The 17,134-nt window shown below is 51.9% G+C and overlaps 1 protein-coding gene across 1 annotated transcript in view; it reads right to left on the bottom strand.

The window, feature by feature from the left end:
- Positions 1-207: 207 nt before the first annotated feature.
- Positions 208-17,134, bottom strand: part of NEURL1B (neuralized E3 ubiquitin protein ligase 1B) — a 49,743-nt gene continuing 32,816 nt past the window's right edge. Inside the window, exons 3-5 of the mRNA XM_010373320.2 lie at positions 7,560-8,279; positions 5,398-5,523; positions 208-5,015 (exon numbers count right to left, since the gene is read on the bottom strand). Coding sequence (XP_010371622.1) covers positions 4,771-5,015; positions 5,398-5,523; positions 7,560-8,279 — 1,091 coding nt within the window. The 3' untranslated portion in view covers positions 208-4,770. The remainder of the gene's footprint in view (positions 5,016-5,397; positions 5,524-7,559; positions 8,280-17,134) is intronic.

Below are 17,134 nucleotides of genomic sequence, written 5' to 3'. Positions count from 1 at the left end.
ATCTTTACATGTAGATTTCATCCTTGATTGGAATCATTTCCTTGTGATTTTCACAGAAGTGTGTTATTTGGCAAAGGCATCAAACATTGTCGGGGTTCTATAGACATTTTGCAATTTATTTCCCCAAGGCTGGCAATGATTTGGATCCTCACCTTCACTCCCCATCAGTGTATGTAAGTGGGATTTTAAAAATTGAGTTCTGAAAAGTTTTTTTTAACAAGCCAAAGTTGTATTTTTTTTAAACAGGAAAATTATGTCAATATAAAACAGATAAAAACAGACAAAAATCAAAACACACAACACAGAAAAGCACAACACACAAGACCAGTGCAAACCCTTCCCAACCCACTTCCCAGGTTTTGAAACTGATTACAGATCCCCAAGGATTAGACTGTATGGGAGAGGTCACAGTATTGAACCAGAAAAGAAGACATGTTTTAAAAGGTCTGTACACAGGTAGTGGTGTGTGGGGTGGGGGATGTACACTTCATCACTCCAACATCAAAAACAGGATGCAAAAAGAATTTCAGCGATGATCACAGATTTCTAGAACCCTACCACGTATGCTAGCCCCCCCATCCCCATCCACTTTTAAAAGTTGCTTTTAAAAAGGATAAAAAGTGCACAGACACTTTCATAAGGCACAGACAGATTGTCGCACAAGTTGTTTCATTAGGGACTCGGATAAGACAGCGAGACAGTTAAATACCAAGAAATGCCAGGAGGCCGCGTGTTCCTGAGCCGGTGCCCCGTGCCAGGACTGGGGCAGGGGCAGGGCCGAGCAGTGGGAGGTTATTGCCTCTCTGCCTCAACTGGACGGACTCATTGGGGTTCTCCGGGGCCTTGGCGACTGATTTCCAGGGCCTGAAAGCAGCAATTAGCCAACTTCCCCACTGCATCTCCCTGGCAAGACCTGAGGGTGATCACCAACCTGCGGGGCCTCCGGGGGTTCTGCTTAATGCCGTTTTGGCAGCAGCTCACTGCCTGCAACGTGCCCAGCATTTCCAATGCAGAGAAGGTTCTGTGAAGCGCCCAGCAGGTTCTGATCAAGAAGGCAGCCTTTGGACACCCACCGCCACGGACCCAAAGCAGCAGATGGCCAAGAGAGCCCAGTGGATTCTGCCCCAAATATCCCATTCCCCTCTTAGTGTCACCCCTGCTGGCCTCAGAGCTGGGGCACAGTCCTCTCTGCTCTATCCTCACAGCACCTCACACATATTAGGTGCTCAGCAAATGTTTGTGGAGTATCTTTGCATGTGTATGTGTGCTGTTTTACCAAACCCCTGAGCACTCATAATCTGATTTCTGGTTGACTCAGCAAACCTTTACTGAGTACCTACTATGTGTTAGGACAGGACCAGCACCAGGGGGTCAGAGAAAAGTTCACCCTGTGTCCTGAATACAGGCCATGCTGATTAGTGGGCATCAAGGAAACGTGGTGCTGCGGTGAGGGGACCAGCTCCATCCCAGGGGACTCCTGGTTCTGAGAACTTGCTAGGACAAGGAGCCAGATTTGCCTTGGAAACAGCTCAGTTTTTTAGGAGGCTCCGAATGAACGGGCACAAGACCATTGACAACATGGTGTTTCCAGGTCTCCCCTGTCCTAGCCCTGGAGCCCTGGCTGCTGTGGCCCCGAAGAGCACATGATGGGCGGTGAGCCTGGAACAGCCGAGGGCTGGGTCACATGAGGGGGTGCTCAAGCGGTTGGGGCCCCGCTTGAGGGGGTGGTGATCACAGGGCCCCAGGTCCCTCCCCAACAGTGGACACCCCTGCATAACAAGAGAGGGCCCTTGGGATGGAGTCCAGCTCTCCCAGAGCTCGGCTCTGCCAGAAGGTGGGCAGTGAGCAGACGAGCCTGGAAGGGAGGCCGCTTCCTCTCCCAGGGTGTGGGCAGCGGAGGGGCCCTGGCTGGGGCTGGAACCTCCACATAGGCACAGGTGCCTGGACTCTCTCCAGGTGAGTTTCAAGGGAGAAAACTCACAGTCTTGAGTTTCCTGTGACTTGGAGCCAGGCAGTGGGAGTGTGGGATGTGGTGCCAGACACTCCCAGGTTTGAATCCCAGCCCTGCCACCTCCTGTTGTGTGATCATGAGGTCGCTTCACTCACAGGACCTCAGTTTCCTTACCTGCCACATGGGATAATACCAGCTTTCATAGATTGTAAGTAGCACGATTTTTTCTTTTTCACACATGAACATCTCTGATTGGAAGGAGCTGTAGTACAGTTTTAGCATCTTAGTTAAGATTGGCAGCGTTTTTTCCTTATGGTATGTAAAACAGTGTGTTTTATGACCGGCAGTGTCTTAGATGTGACTTATTATGGCAATAAGACCTGCCTCACAGGATTCACGCAGGAAGGCGCCTCTCTAGCCCAGTGCCAAGGCACACTGTAGGTGCAAAATAAAATATAGTGGCTCCTTTTCCTCTTTCTCTTGTCTCCTCCTCAAGACACAACATAGTGGGGATGTGTGCGTCTCCTCTGTAGCACTAATGCTCAGAGCATCAGGAAACGTCTGGTTTTTAGAAGATAAACACCCCCTTACCTCCTCTTGGAAACAGGGAGGCTATTTATAGCAGCTGCAGAGCAGGTTGAATGGGCCACTGACTCCCTTCTTCCCAAGGTCACAGGTCACCAGGAGATGCCTGGTCCATCCCTAGGTCCAGGCCTCAGTCACTGGTTTCCCAGTGGAGGCTGGACGTGACCCCGGCTGGAACCCAAAAGGGTAGCCAGGAAGGGCAGGAGAGTGGAGCTGCTTTCCCCCAGGCCACTGAGACCCCACAGCTTGTGGCTGGGCCTCAGAGTAGTCAGGAGACGGTTGCCTGGAGTACCACAGGCCCGGGGTGAGTCCTCCTCCCATGCAGGGCCTGTGCATGGCCCCGCCCACACCCAGCACATGCGGGAAACCGAATTCAGCCAGGCACCCAGGGCTGCCTGGATTCTCAAACTCTTATTTTGGCAAACACTGCAGTTCCAAAAGCTGCTCAAAAGATTCTGCTGCCAAATTAAAATGTGGGAATTTCCCCAGATTTTCTAGGGAAAAGTAAATAATCAGGGATTCTTGAGGGGGCAAGAGAGTGGGGGCCTTAAGTTAGAATCAGGTCAGACAACCGTGACTACTCCCAGCTAGAGGAGAACAGGAGGCTCTGAACCCACCAGCATCGCATGGGCACCAGCTGGTCTATGGGGCTGGATCTGGTGAGGGCCTGGCCCAGCTTCGCTCTGGGCACCCAGACACCCAGCAAGTGTTTATTATATGAATGCATCAACTCCCCTGCCTTCCTCTCCCTCCTTCAGCAGGATATGAACAGATTAGGAATTGTAATACAAATGATACTTGCTTTCTGCAAGCTGTCTCAGGCTTTTTAGAACATTGTGCTGGTCCTTCCAAGAACTCTTGGAGTTGTCAGGTTCTAGACTTCTAATTGGGAACTGAAAAATAGGCCAAGGGACTTCCCTAATGGGACAGCACAGAAGAGGGCAAAGGTGGAGCCCAGAACTGGGGGCAAGAAGGGAGGGACAGGCCTGGGCCAGCCCCTCAGCCCAGGTATGATCTGGGAGTCTGCAGAGATGGGCAGGGGTGAGGAGGTGGGTCAGGGCCAGGGTCCCAGGAAATACCAGCAGGTAGGTCTGGGAAGGGAGAGAATCCCAATGCCAGCATTTGTAGTTACTGTCTCAATCATTAGTTAACATACTTATCAGTGAACACTTTAGTAACCAGTGGAGGAAGATACACTGAGAATCAGAACAAAGACCAAAAGTTGTAACCAAAGTTATAAAGCCCTCGTTCCTCCTCCTGCCAGCAGGTCCCCTGGGAACGCCAAGCCCAAGGGCCACTGCAGGAAGGTAGAGAGCTGTCTGCGTCGTGGAGTGGGCTTTCCAGCTCTAGCTGTGTCACCTGCCTCTAGGATTCTCTCTCTCCCACAGAAAAACAGAACCTACTGCTGGTCTTCTCCTTGGAGATGGGGAGGGGCATTACAGAGACTTGCCTCTAGAGACAGAGACAAGGTATGATGTGTATATTATTAGACGGTGAAGGGTGAAAAGATGACACAACCCAGAGGGCTTGGCCTCGGTGCCCATCACACCCAGCTCTAAGACCCAGTAAGAAATGAAGAAGTGAATTGTTCTGTTCTCTGCCCACCTTCCCCTCAAGGAGTTGATGCTTTGGAGCTGTAAACAATGAGTTATTTTTGCCTCCCCGTAGAGAATCTGAGCATCTCTTTTCTACACCACCCCAGGGAGTTCTGTTAGGGTCAGGCTTCATACATTCAAAACCTGCTGTGTCCCATCCCCAGAAAGCAAACAACTTCTCGTCATGCCAACGTCGGGGCTCCGGATTGCACATTCCCTCCCGGAGCCGGGACCCCTGGTAAAATCGCTACGCGTTCATTCTCTCTCTCACACACACATTCTCTGTTCTCCCTCCCACCCCTCCCCCTCTCTCACACTCAACCCAACCCCAGCAAGAAGCATTGCACAGACAGAGGACACTGTTTCCCAGTTGAAAGGTCACCAAGGGACAGGGTGATCTGCCAGGCAGTTCCTGAGCTTGCTCTCGGACGGCCTTTTGGGGGCAAAGCACTTTGGAGCAGGAAGCAACCCCTGCCTGGGCTGAGGCCCCGGGGGCCTCGCGACACGACTGTCACGCCTTGCCCACCACTGGAGAGACGGCCACTGCCCTTGGACTCCCTGGCAGCCTCGTGGTTGCCCAGCCCAGGGGGGCTTCAGAAAGGTGACCTTGCTCTGGCCAAGGCCCGTGGGCAGGTTAGGCTATGGCCTGTAGATCTTAATGACGTCCTTGATGGGCCGCCGGCAGATGGGGCAGCAGGCCCGGGCCTGCCGCTTGAGCCGCAGGCCGCAGCTGTGGCACAGGCACATGTGTCCACACGTGTAGATGACCGTGTCCACCTCGCCATCGAAGCACACCGTGCACTCGCCATTCTTGATGCCTGCCGGCTCCGGTGGGGGAAACACAGGAGACACCGGGGGGCTCAGCGGGGAGCTGGGGGCCGTCACTGCCGAAAGGGAGAAGAGGACATACGTTAATAATGTCTCTCTCAGGTGGGCTCGTTGGGGCAACCCCAAGAATGCAGTGCTTCTCGGTGGGACCAGTGGGAGGACACTTTTGGGAGGTACTAATTTTAGTTTACCTTCTGGGTTTTGCACCTTTCCCTACTCTTCTACTCCCAAACACCAAGATAAAATGCCACCACTGTCACCCTTTGGAATGTCCTATTTAGACACTACTTCTCCCTCCGCTAAGCATACAGCTGAGGGAAGGAGAGGATGCGGGGGAAAGGCGGCTACCCTGCTCAGCCCCTGGAAGGCCGTTGGCACAGCCAAAAGAGCCAGGCCAGCCGCCAGCCCCTGCCCGTGCCAGGGTTTGCATTTCCTTACCCAGGGATGACTCAGATGCCGAGGAGGACTGGTTGACACTGAAGGTCATATCTGAATCACTATCGTCCTGGGAGCCGCTGAGGGACCCTGATGGAGTCGTGGTCGCAGGGCTGGACTGCAGGGTACCTGAGGCCCAAAGAGATTCCATCAGAGGCAGTGGGAGGTTGGACCTGCCCTGCTAGTCCACAGTTCTTCACTGCTTTGCACCTTAGCTTTCGTGTCTGTCTAACGAGAGGACCAGAGCTATCTCCCAGGGCTCTGCTGAGGACTGAAGAGCACGTCCAAGTGTGGCGTCTCTGTTCTTTGTCTACCCAGCCTCCATTCTCATTTCTTTCATAACAGCCCTGGGATGTCCTTTTGGGATACTAATGTGCCCTCCCTCATAGGCTAAGGGCCAGGAACTTATAGGAACTTCCACTCCCTGGTCTCAGTAGTAGTGGTTCAGGAAAGGGCATATAACCCACGTAAGGCCCCTGAGACCCAAGGCTGCAACTTTTGCTGGAGCTACCAGGAAAGAAGGAACTCGTTCCATTCATTGGGAGGGAAGCCTGGAGCTGGAAGAGCCAACCTGTGGCAAAGGCCTGCCTGAGAGTGATGCCAACACAGAGGCAAGCAGAGTTTTGAGTTGGAAAGAGAGGTGGGATCCTGCTGACATCTTTCCAGTATCTAGATCCAGCTGTTCCTGAACTCACCCAATATACTCCCAGACATTTCCTTTTTGCTTAGGGCACCGTGAGTGGGGTTTTGCCCCTTGCAAGAAGATCCCTGACTACTAGTGCTCAACATGGATGAGTTTTCTTCCCCAAGCCTGCTGTTGGTTCAGACAATAACAGGTTATTTCTTAGGATGAAGAGATGCCCCTTCCCTTGCCCTACCTGAGAACGAATGGACAGATAATGGGCACTTCATCTCGGGCTGAAATGATGACTATGTCTGATGGTTCCTCAAAAACACAAAACAAAACAAATCTTCTCCCTCCCCAAAAAACACCCTGAACAAATAACCACCACTGCCACCCGGCTCCTCCTCTGCCCTCATGAAGACAGCAACAGCTGCTGTTGTTACTGTTACCACTGATTAAACCCAGGGCCGTGTCAGGCCCCGCTCAAGGCATTATATGCACCTGATTTCACCCTCATGACAACACCATGAAGCAGGTATCCCTCTCTTTCTACACAAAGGAAACAGGCTCAGGAGACTGTGATTTGTCCAGCATCTTCAAAGCTGACCAGCGATGTGACCCTGGGACAGTCATTTAATCTCTCTGTGCTTCACTGTCTTATCTGTAGGTGGGGATAATGATACTGATTTCATAGGGTCAAAGGGAGGATAAAATTTAATGAGGGAACATATGAGCTGTTGTCTGGTTCTTTTTGCTTGGACTCTACTTTTTGAGCCATGAACTTGGAGCCAGGCTCTCCGGGAAGCCTTCTCTGAACATCTTCACTCCACCAAGCTGGGAGAGGAGCCCCTGGCTGTAGCAAATGTCACACCGTGCAGCTCTCCATTAGGGTGTCTGTGAGCTCCTAACCGGCATGGAGTGTGTCCTGTTCTCTGCTGGCCCTATCCTGGTTCCCAGGGCCGGGCCCACAGCTGGTGGCTGCTCTCTGCCTATTTGTGGCATGAATAAAGGCAAAAATTATCTCAAAATAGGATGGTTCAAGCCTCCATTCCACTTTCTGTGGACGATACTATTCTTATATCCTCTTTCATGTGCAGTCGAATTTATTTTTTCCCTACACTTACTGCTCATTACATGTTAAAAACACCCTAATATAGCAAATCATAACAACGGAACTAAAAATCGCACTGACCATTTACTAGGGGATACAGCCCGCCAAACCTGGAGACCAGCCAGTTACCTATCCAGGTCGGTGATTTATAAAATGTGGTCCAGAGAGCCGCAACGTCAGCATCCCCAGGCACTTGCCGGAAATGCACGTTCTCAGGGCGCACCGTGGACCCACTGAATCGGGAACTCCGGGGTGGAGCCCGGCAATTTTGGACGGGGTGGATCGTGCTGGGCGCTCAGTTGGGAAGCGCGGGCTGGATTCGGTGCAGCGCCTAGCGAGCAGGGCGGGGCCGGGCAGGAGCGCCGCAGGGAGAGAACGGGCGGGACTGGAGAGGGGCCGGGCCACGCGCACGCGGGGCCCGGGACTCACCGAGTAGGCGCAGCTGGCCCGCGACGCCGCCGCGCACGGCGAAGAAGGCCCAGAGCGCCTGCGTGGTGTCGACGCACAGCAGGCGGCCGCGCGGACGCCCGTTGACGCCTAGGAGCACGTCACCGCCGGGCCGCAGCGTGAAGCTGAGCGCGTCGCCGCCGCTCGGCACGGGCCCGGCGCGCGCCACCACCCAGTACTCCTTGCGGTCGAGCAGCGCGTCTGGGTCGGCGGGCAGCTCGTTGGGCCGCAGACCGCCCGGGTCGCACGACGTGATGCCGAAGGCCACCACGCCGGGCGCCGCCAGCCCCGGGCGGCCCACCTCCACGAAGAGGCTCTCGCCGGGCCGCAGCGGGCGTTCGGAGAAGACCAGCGTGCGGCCGCCGTCTGGCCGCGGCGCACAGGCTACTTTGCGGTCGGCCGACAGGCTCACGTCGGGCCCGCGTGTTGCGTGGAAGCGCAGGTCGGCCTCCAGCAGCGCCGGCGACGACGCAGGGCGCGGGCGCTCACGGGGCCCGCACGGGATGGCGGCGGCCGCGGCGTCAGCGGGCGGCGGGCCCTGGGCGCGGCCCAGCGCCAGGTGGCCCAGCTTGGCCACCACCTGGTTGTTCTCGAGCTCGTTGTTGTCGAAGTTGGCCGCGTCGTGGCTGCTGGGCGGCAGGCAGGCGCTGAAGCGGGCCTGGCTGAGGCGCGCGGGCGTCAGCGTGTCGGCGAAGGCGCTCTCTGTGCGGACAAAGGGAGGGACAAGGTGGGGAGAGGCGGCGCGTGAGGCTGGTCGCGATCCGCTCCTCGACCGCTGCTCCCTGCAGGCCTCTGCGACTGAGCTGGGCCTCGAGCAGCCCCCACCCTGGCTTCGAACTCTCATTTTGCCCATCTGTGGTATTTAGTGAGTCACAGGTGCACAGAATTGCATTAAGCACAATCCTCGGTTTCCTTGACATGCTTTTACCTTTGGGATGGGCAGATAAGGCCCTTTTTTCCCTGCCTCCTCCTCTTCTTCCATCCCTCCTTTTCCATCCACCCTTTCCCCTTCTCTCCCTCTTTCCCGAGCCTTCCATACTTTATTAAAAGGACATCTAAAAATCGTTTATTGTCCGTCTCCCCAGCTAGAACATAAGCTCCAATAAAAAGCAAACCTGTGCTCGTGGCCTTATGCAACAGGCACCTATAAGCTTTCGCACGCTACCTTAATTTACACAACCACCCTGTGAGGCATGTGCAGTTACCTGCCATTGAGCTCACAGGGAAACTGAGGCACAGAGGGGTTGGGGAACATGACCAAGGGCACACAGCTACTAAGTGGCAAAGCCACGACCTGAACCCATGACTTGAACCCAGGCTGTCTGGCTCTAGAGTCTGGGCTCTTCAACACATGCTGCCTCTGAAAGAAGGGAGGACCTGGGTCTGTCCTCACTGCTGTGTTCACAGCACAGAGCACAGTGCCTGGCCCTGGACAGGTGTTTAAGCATTGACAGAAAAAAAAGTCTACAGGAGATTGATTCAGTTGGTAAAACAAAATGAAGGGAAAGTTTATTTTTTATTTTTTGAAACAGCGTTTTGCTCTTGTCACCCAGGCTGGAGTGCAATGGCATGATCTCGGCTCACTGCAGCCTCTGCCTCCTGGGTTCAAGCGATTCTCCTGCCTCAGCCTCCCGAGTAGATGGGATTACAGGTGCCTGCCACCACGCACTGCTAATTTCTGTATTTTTAGTAGAGACGGAGTGTCACCCTGTTGGCCAGGCTGGTCTTGAACTCCTGACTGCAAGTGATCCGCCCACCTTGGCCTCCCAAAGTGCTGGGATAGTAGGCGTGAGCCACCACGCCCGGCCGAAGGGGCAGTTCTTTGAAAGTCAGAGTAATGAAAACATATTTAAGTCATTTTTAGTGATTTGAAAAAATGTTCTTCATATGACATAGGTAAAAAAGCAAAAATAGTGCTTAATCGTTTGAGTAATACAGGTGTTCGTACTTTAGTAGATTACCTGTTTATTTTCTGCCTCCCTAGCTGGAATATGAATCTCTGGAGGGCAGGGTCTGTGTCAGTCTGGTCACCACCATGTTCTCAGGGCTTGGCAAATAGCCTTCACTATTAATAGTTTGCTGGATGAATGAATGAATGACTAAGGTCTAGAAGAGACTGCTATGCTAAATAACAACAACATCAGAAAAGAGTCATTAAAATATTTTGAAGGTTTTTTTAGTGATACATTTTTGTTTACCATAATAGGAAAATAAGTGTTTCTTAGGCTTTTTAAACAGACCACTTTGAGCCAAGATTTTGTTAAATGTTATCATTCTATAGTATCTTGAAAAATATTTCCTCTTTAGTTTTCCAAATATGAAATGAAATCATAAGAATGCACATCTTTTTCAAACTATGCCCCAGGCCCTGGTGGGTCCAAATGCACCCCCCCAGACACATTTCACTTAAACTGGGTTTACAGCACTTGGAAAACCAGTAAATCTGGCAGTGGGAGCTGAATTCTGGCCTGGCCACAATGGGCTAAAGCTTGCCCTTGTATTGAGGTGGTTTGATCTCTCTTGATGCCCCTGAGGTGGCCCTCTTCAAGGTCTCACCAAAAGTCGTCAGCTACTTGTTTGGGCTCTGTGGGCATCTGAATGTGTATGCTTTGCCTTAGCGAGGGTGCTTCCTGTAGCTGGAGGGAAGAAGTGGGGTTTCAATTTGTTTCTTTAAAAAAGTATATATGTTTGCGTTTGTCTACATCTGTCTGTCTGTGTCATTTTATTTATGTGCATAGGAAATCAAGTGCTGGAGAGACATAAGAAAATATTAATAGTTATTAATTACTGAGATTATTATCATAATCGGGGTGAGATTATGAAAGGCTTTTCTTTAGATATTTCTGTATTATCTAGTTTTCCTACAATAAACTTGTACGCTACTGATGCGGTTTGGATTTGTGTCCCCGCCCAAATCTCATGTCAAATTGTAATCCCTAGTGTTGGAGGTGATTGGCTTATAGGGGTGGACTTTCCCCTTGCTGTTCTTGTGACAGTGAGTTCTCACAAGATCTGGTGGTTGAAAAGTGTAGCGCCTCACACTTCACACTCTTCCTCCCTCCTCCTCCCTCTCTGGCCGGGTAAGCTATGCCTGCTTCCCCTTTGTCTTCTGCCATGATTTTAAGTTTCCTAAGGTCTCCCCAGCCATGCTTCCTGTACAGCCCGGGGAACCATGAGCTAATTAAACTTCTTTCCTTTACAAATTATCCAGTCTCAGGTGGTTCTTTATAGCAGTGCGAGAACAGACTAATACAGCTACAAATTTTTATCAGAAGAAAATTTTTAAAAATTGAGTTTTCAATTAATATTTAATAATATGGGAAAATACCTATAACATTAAATGAACAAAAGATTCAAAACTGAACACATGGTTTGATTCTACTTTTGTAGAAAATGTGTACGTAGGATTCATAGGAAAAATATAGAAATACATTAAAATGTGAGTGGTTATCTCTGGGTAGAAATTTGCTTCTTGTATTTTTCTAGTTTTCTCTTTTTCTCTAATGAACATAAATTGATTCTTATAATCAGAAAAAAGGCGTATAAATAACGGTAGAACAAAACAGGCAGTTTTTTTGAAAAAGCATTTTAGACAGTACGTGTTTCTGGATGTCTCGGTGCAACGCACTTTTCCCGAGCTCCCTGCCCCACTCACAGTCGCCCACCCTTAAAGGCACTGGCCTTACTCGCCCTGCTCCTACTAACACTCTGCCTCTGCCCCCACTGCTAACTCTCCTCCTCCTGTCCCCCAGCGGCTCCACGCCAGAGCCCATCAGTGCAGCATCCTTATTAAGAGCATTGCCTATGGAGACAGGCAGACTTAAGTTCAAGTCCTGGCTTTGGCTCTTCCTGGCTATGTGACCTTAGGTATGCCATTTCACCTCCCAGAGCCTCAGCTCCCTCAGCATAACATAGAGCGATAATGGTAAACACCCCCATGTTAATGGAAATTACTTTCATGAAGAGTAATACAGAGCATGGCACTAAGTGCTCAAAACATTAATTATGATCATAAAAATGTAATAGAGCACTTATTGTGGGCCCAGCGCTGCTGTGTGCTGGGTGAACAGAGGTGAATACACAGGCGTGGCTCCTGTGCTTATGGAGCTCCCTTTCAAGGGGGAGAGTAAGGCTCTATGAAGCTATCGTACAGAAAACTGTGCCAAATGCCACCAAGAGCCTCTGTCCTATGTGGGGAAGTATCAGTGGGGGGAACTCTGAGGCTCCAAGAGGTCACAGAGCTGGAGAGTGACAGAACCGGGATTCGCTGAGGGTGTAAAAACGGGGACTAAGCAGGCCAGAAAAGGCCTCCCTGACTGATCAATGGGCTGTGACCTGGAGATAAGAGAGTGATGGCCGGGCAGGTTCTCCAGGCACAGAGAATAGCACGTGTGAAGACTCTGAGGTGCTGGAAGCATGGTGTGTCTACAAGGCTGGGTTACAATGAATGTGACATTGTGCTGGGTACCTGGCACATGGCAGCCCCTCAGAAAAGGTTGCATGGCCTCACTTATTCTCTGTGGAAGGAGCTTTGTTTCTCTTGGGCATGGGCCTTGATTGAGACAGGCCCAAGACAGCACAGCGCCGGCCTAGGCCAGACACTTCAGAATCCATTGCTCAAAGGGGCATTTCTAAGGAGAACTAGTCGGCTATAGGCAGAAATCCAGCAACATCAAGAGGCACTGAGGGAGCATGTCCAGACTGCCCAGCTTCTACCCGTGGCTGAAACAAGTACACACATAACCATGTTCTCAAGCATCTACTAGACACAGCTCCATACACCAACTGTCCCCTTCAGTCCTCACCACTATCCTATATGGCTCTGTAAAGTGGGCACATTTCACAGTGGGAGAACATTGAGGCTCTGAGAGGTGGAGTGAGTTATTGAAGGCCACTTAGCCTGGGCGTGACAGATGGGATTCCAGCCCAGGCTTTGAGTCCAGAGCGAGGCCCCTGACTAGCAATACTGCCTCCCAATGCTGCTGTTCTCGTTCAGCTCTGAGAGCTGCCCAGCACCGGGCCAAAGTCGGAGTTTCAGTCTCCGTGGGCCTAATGTCCCCGCCTCCCGGCCATGAATACCCACTGAGCACCAACACACAGCAGCAATCTCCAGGCAGGTACAAGAAGGCTGGGTACAAGGAGGCCCCTGACCTCCCACTCTCCCGAGCCACTTCCAGGGCCCAGCTCTTCCCTTTTTTCCCCTCCCCTTTCTCTCTTAGGTCCAATATATCTGGGCTGGAAGTAAAGCAGAATGTATGTCTCAAGAGAAACCATCTTTGTGTAGACATGAAAGTGAAGGCAGGGACAACTGGAGACAGAGGAACCCATCCATCAATCACCACTCTGTCTCTGCGGGACTGACTTGGGCCATGTACTAGAGACAGAAATGACAGGACTCACTGACAGAATGGATCCAAGGCAAGGAAAAGAGGAACCAAGAATGACACCTGGGTTACTGGCCAACCAACCAAGTGGGTGGTGCCACTTACTGCCAATGGTCAACCAAGTGGGTGGTGCCACTTACTTCCAATGGCCAACCAAGTGGGTGGTGCTACTTACTGCCAATGGGGCTGGCTGAGGAGCAGGAGGTGGGGGATTCAAGAGTTGTGTCTGAGCATGTTCAGTGTGGGATGCCCCTCGGATGCACGAGGAGAGGCTGGATAGGAGTGGGAGGCCTGGGGTTCAAGGGAGGTGTTAGGGCTGGGGAGATGCGTTTGGGAGGCAACAGCCTAGATGTGAAGTCCAATGATTGGCTCAGATGACTTGGAGAAAGAGGGCAGATAGAAACAGGCTGGCTTTATGACAATCTGTTGAATGCTACAGTTGTTCTTAGATGCCTTCCAATATGCATGTTGTATTACACAATTTAAGAATGTAAAAAGGAAAGAGTGAGCCCAAGATAGAACCCTGGGGCTTTCAACATGGCGAGGACAGGCAGGGTGAGGGGTGGCCAGGAAAGCAGGAGGAATGGCAGGGACTCGGGAAGGCCCAGGAGCCACAAGCAGCAACATTCAAGCAGCCGGGAGAGGTCACCTGGGCTGAAAGTGAGGGGCCCGGTAGTAGGCCCAGGATGCAGGCTCCGGGTCTGACAGGCTGAAGGTCAGTGATGGGCTGGGACGCACCCCTCAGGGCACAGCTTAAGAGGGAAAAGGAGAGGGTGGCATAACCAGCACTTAAGAAAGACCTGCTCTGAGGGAGGGAGGGCAGAGAGACAGGACTGTGGCTGGTGAGGGGGCTGGTGGAGGGTGTTTAAAAAGATGGACGCCACTGGGGCTCTTCCGTGTGCTCACGGGGATGATTCAGGGGAGGTGGAGGAAGTGGACAAATGACAGGAACCATGGCCATGAGCAGGCAGGAGGGGACAGGAGCAGAGCTCCTTGTCCATGGCCACAGGGGGAAGGCCGAGGGGGTGGGCACCAAGGGAGAGGGCTTGGGGTTCTAGAAAGAAGATGGCAAACATTGGCCTTGGTGTGCTGAGGCAGGACCTGGGTCTGTGGGCCACTGACCTCGTGCTTTTCCAGATGCCCTTCTGCCAACCAGAGAAGGCTGGACTGCAGACACAGGCCTCGTTTGGACCCTGGCCAATTCTGGATGTGACCTCAGTTTGCCCACCTGCAAAGTGGGGACCCTCATCCCATCTCAGTGGCCTGTGGGGAAGATTAAAGAGGGCAGAACACAGGGATCATGATGCGCCCAGCTCCGTGCCTGCACAGAACAGGCCTTCAGAAGCCCTTGGTGGGACAGGCTGGCGGCCATGCAGTGGCAGTCTCGCTCCAGACTGGGAAAGGACAACCCTTCAGGACACCCTGCCATGCAAATGATTTATGTTGGGGTGAGGAGGTGGGTGCTGGCCTGGTCTGTTTGGAAAAAAGAACACTAACCGCAAAGCTAATGACTCTGTGTGGCTCCCACTGGGGCTCTGCCTAAAGCCAGCAGCACAGCAGCGATCCTCCCGGCCTGAGGTGTGCTTACAGGCTCCTCGCCGAGACAGCCCCTGGCTCCACACCTCCCTCCCCCGCCATGGCCACTGACCAGCTGGGAGACCTTGGGCAAGTCCCTGCTCTTCTGTGGGCCTCAGTTTCCTCTCCTGCAGCCTGGAATGGTGCGCCCAGACCTCTGAACCCTGCATTTAGCTCCGTAAGTTCAAGTCTTTATCAAACACTTTGTTTATAACAATAATGAACAAACTCTGACTTTAGGACCACCAACAGTTATGTAACCTTGGCCAAGTTCTCTATCCATGTGGAGTCTGCAAATGAGTTTCCTGCCTCACAGGATTCTTGTAAGGAACAGAAGACGTGACCCACGTCAAGCTCTCAGCATTGTGCCTGGCACAGAGTAAGTGCGTAGTAACTATCTTTAACAAGGGATCTCAGTGCTTCCAAGCTGGGAAAATGACTCCTTTCCAAGGCCCGTGCAGGGCTGTTGCTTCTGGCTGCCTGGCATCCACTCCCCTTCTTCTGGTAACAGCACCCAGCTTTTCTTTGGAGGGAACTGCCCCACCCCCACCTCCCATTGCCTCAGGAGTTGGGAGGGGGGCCTTAACTTGGCCAATCACTTCATCTCATCCCCCTGGCCATGGAGATGGGTTCAGAGATAGGTGTGTGACTCAGGCCGGATCCATGAGGCTACATCTAGAGACAATGGGCACACCTTCTAGGAAAGCAGCTCTTCTGTTGGATTTGTAAAGCTCGTGGTACACAAGACTGGAAATGCTGGTGGCCTTTCCTCCACCCCAAAGGGACAGTCCAGCTGAGGATGAGGCCAACAGAGAAGATGGCAAAATGAGAAATGAAGGCAGACAAGTATTCCAGGTGCTGTTCTTTGGGTCCCTGCATTGAACCAGGCTTAAAGGCAACCATTCCCAGGAATTTTCGGCCACATAAGACATTAATGCTTTCTTTTTTTTTTTTTTTTCCTTAAGCGAGACTGAACTGAGTTTCTGTCCCTTGCAACCAAAGATTTCTGACAATATGGTCTGATATGCCACGAACCTCGACTGGCATTGCTTGTTCAATCTGACCAGCTTTCCACCACTGGGCAGAGGAAGGACGGCAGGGCTGACACTGACCACCCTGGAGCTGCCTAGCAAGAGGGGCAGGGCTGCCTCAAAAAAGCACGGGGCCTGAACTCGGGGACCTCCGGAAAGGGCTTCCACAGAAAAGAGACATAAGTTGAGTATCTCTGATCTGAAAATCTGAAATGTGAAATGCTACAACCTCTGAAGTTTTGGAGCACAAAACATGAAAAACACTAATCTAGAATCATCAGCAGTGATTTTCGGATATCAGATTAGTGATGCTGAAATGTTAACTATAATACAAATATTCCAAAATGCAAACACGTCTAAAATCTGAAATGCTTCTGATCATAAGCATTTCTGATAAGGGATACTCCACCTCTAATAAATGCTTCCTGGAGCCAGGGAGAGGAGAGGGAAAGGAGTGCATGGCCCAGCAGAAGCTTCCTCTCCTGGCTCCAGGAACTGCTAAACTCAACGAAAAGTAATTTTCCCACGCTCAGTCCCTTCTCTTTGGCCCTGAGGAGCATCTCAAAAAATCTAAGCCTCTCAGGATGGACCCACTCACTCCAGGAGCCACAAGCCCCTCCTGATCTGTACCCCAGAGAACATTAAACAAGCATAGAGCAGCCCTCTGAGACAATGTGCGCTACAGTACTATCTGCGTGTGTGGCTTGGGGGACTGGTAGTAACCCAGGTGTCCATCAATGGGCAGGGGCCACAAGGGAGAAAGGAACCAGATAGGCATACAACAGTACAGATACATCCTAAAAAAGGGTGTGTGGAAAAAGAAAAACAGAATAAGATCTTTAGCACAATACCATCCATATATGCATATAAAACAAATCTACCTATTTTTAAAAGATACATTTGGCCGGGCGCGGTGGCTCATGCCTATAATCCCAGCACTTTTGGAGGCCGAGGCAGGCGGATCACTTGAGGTCAGGAGCTTGAGACCAACCTGACCAACAGGTACCCAGTAGAAACCCCGTCTCTACTAAAAATACAAAAATTAGCCGGGCGTGGTGGCAGGTGCCTATAATCCCAGCTACTCAGGAGGCTGAGGCAGAAGAATAGCTTGAACCCGGGAGGCAGAGGTTGCAGCGAGCCAAGATCGCGCCACTGCTCTCCAGCCTGGGCAACAGAGTGAGACTCCAAAAGATACATTCATGGGATTATGAATCAGAGTGATGCCTGTCTGGTCAGGAGGAGGCATGAAAAGGAGTGGGGATTGGGGAGGAAGCAAAAAGTTAAAGCAAGAGACAGGGTCTACATGGCCCAATGATTCCATCCCCTGGACAGAGGAGTCCGAAGAACTTGACACCCAAGGTTCCCAAGCAAGGAGGAAGGAAGGAAGGGAGAATAGACACCTACGCAAAGGGGATGCAAAGGGGATTGTGAGCACAACCGTGGCAGCACCTGGGGGCCCTTAAGAAATCCTAACTCCTGGGTGCCACCCCCAGAGGTTCTGATTTAATTGGTCTGGGTGCAGCCTGGGAAGTGGGATTGTCAGAGCTCCCCAGGTAAGCACAATGCG

The sequence above is a fragment of the Rhinopithecus roxellana genome, chromosome 3 (assembly GCF_007565055.1).
Source record: "Rhinopithecus roxellana isolate Shanxi Qingling chromosome 3, ASM756505v1, whole genome shotgun sequence".
NCBI classification, from domain to species: domain Eukaryota; kingdom Metazoa; phylum Chordata; class Mammalia; order Primates; family Cercopithecidae; genus Rhinopithecus; species Rhinopithecus roxellana.
The sequence above is the reverse complement of the archived record's forward strand: the minus strand, read 5'-3'. Positions and strand labels throughout refer to the sequence as shown.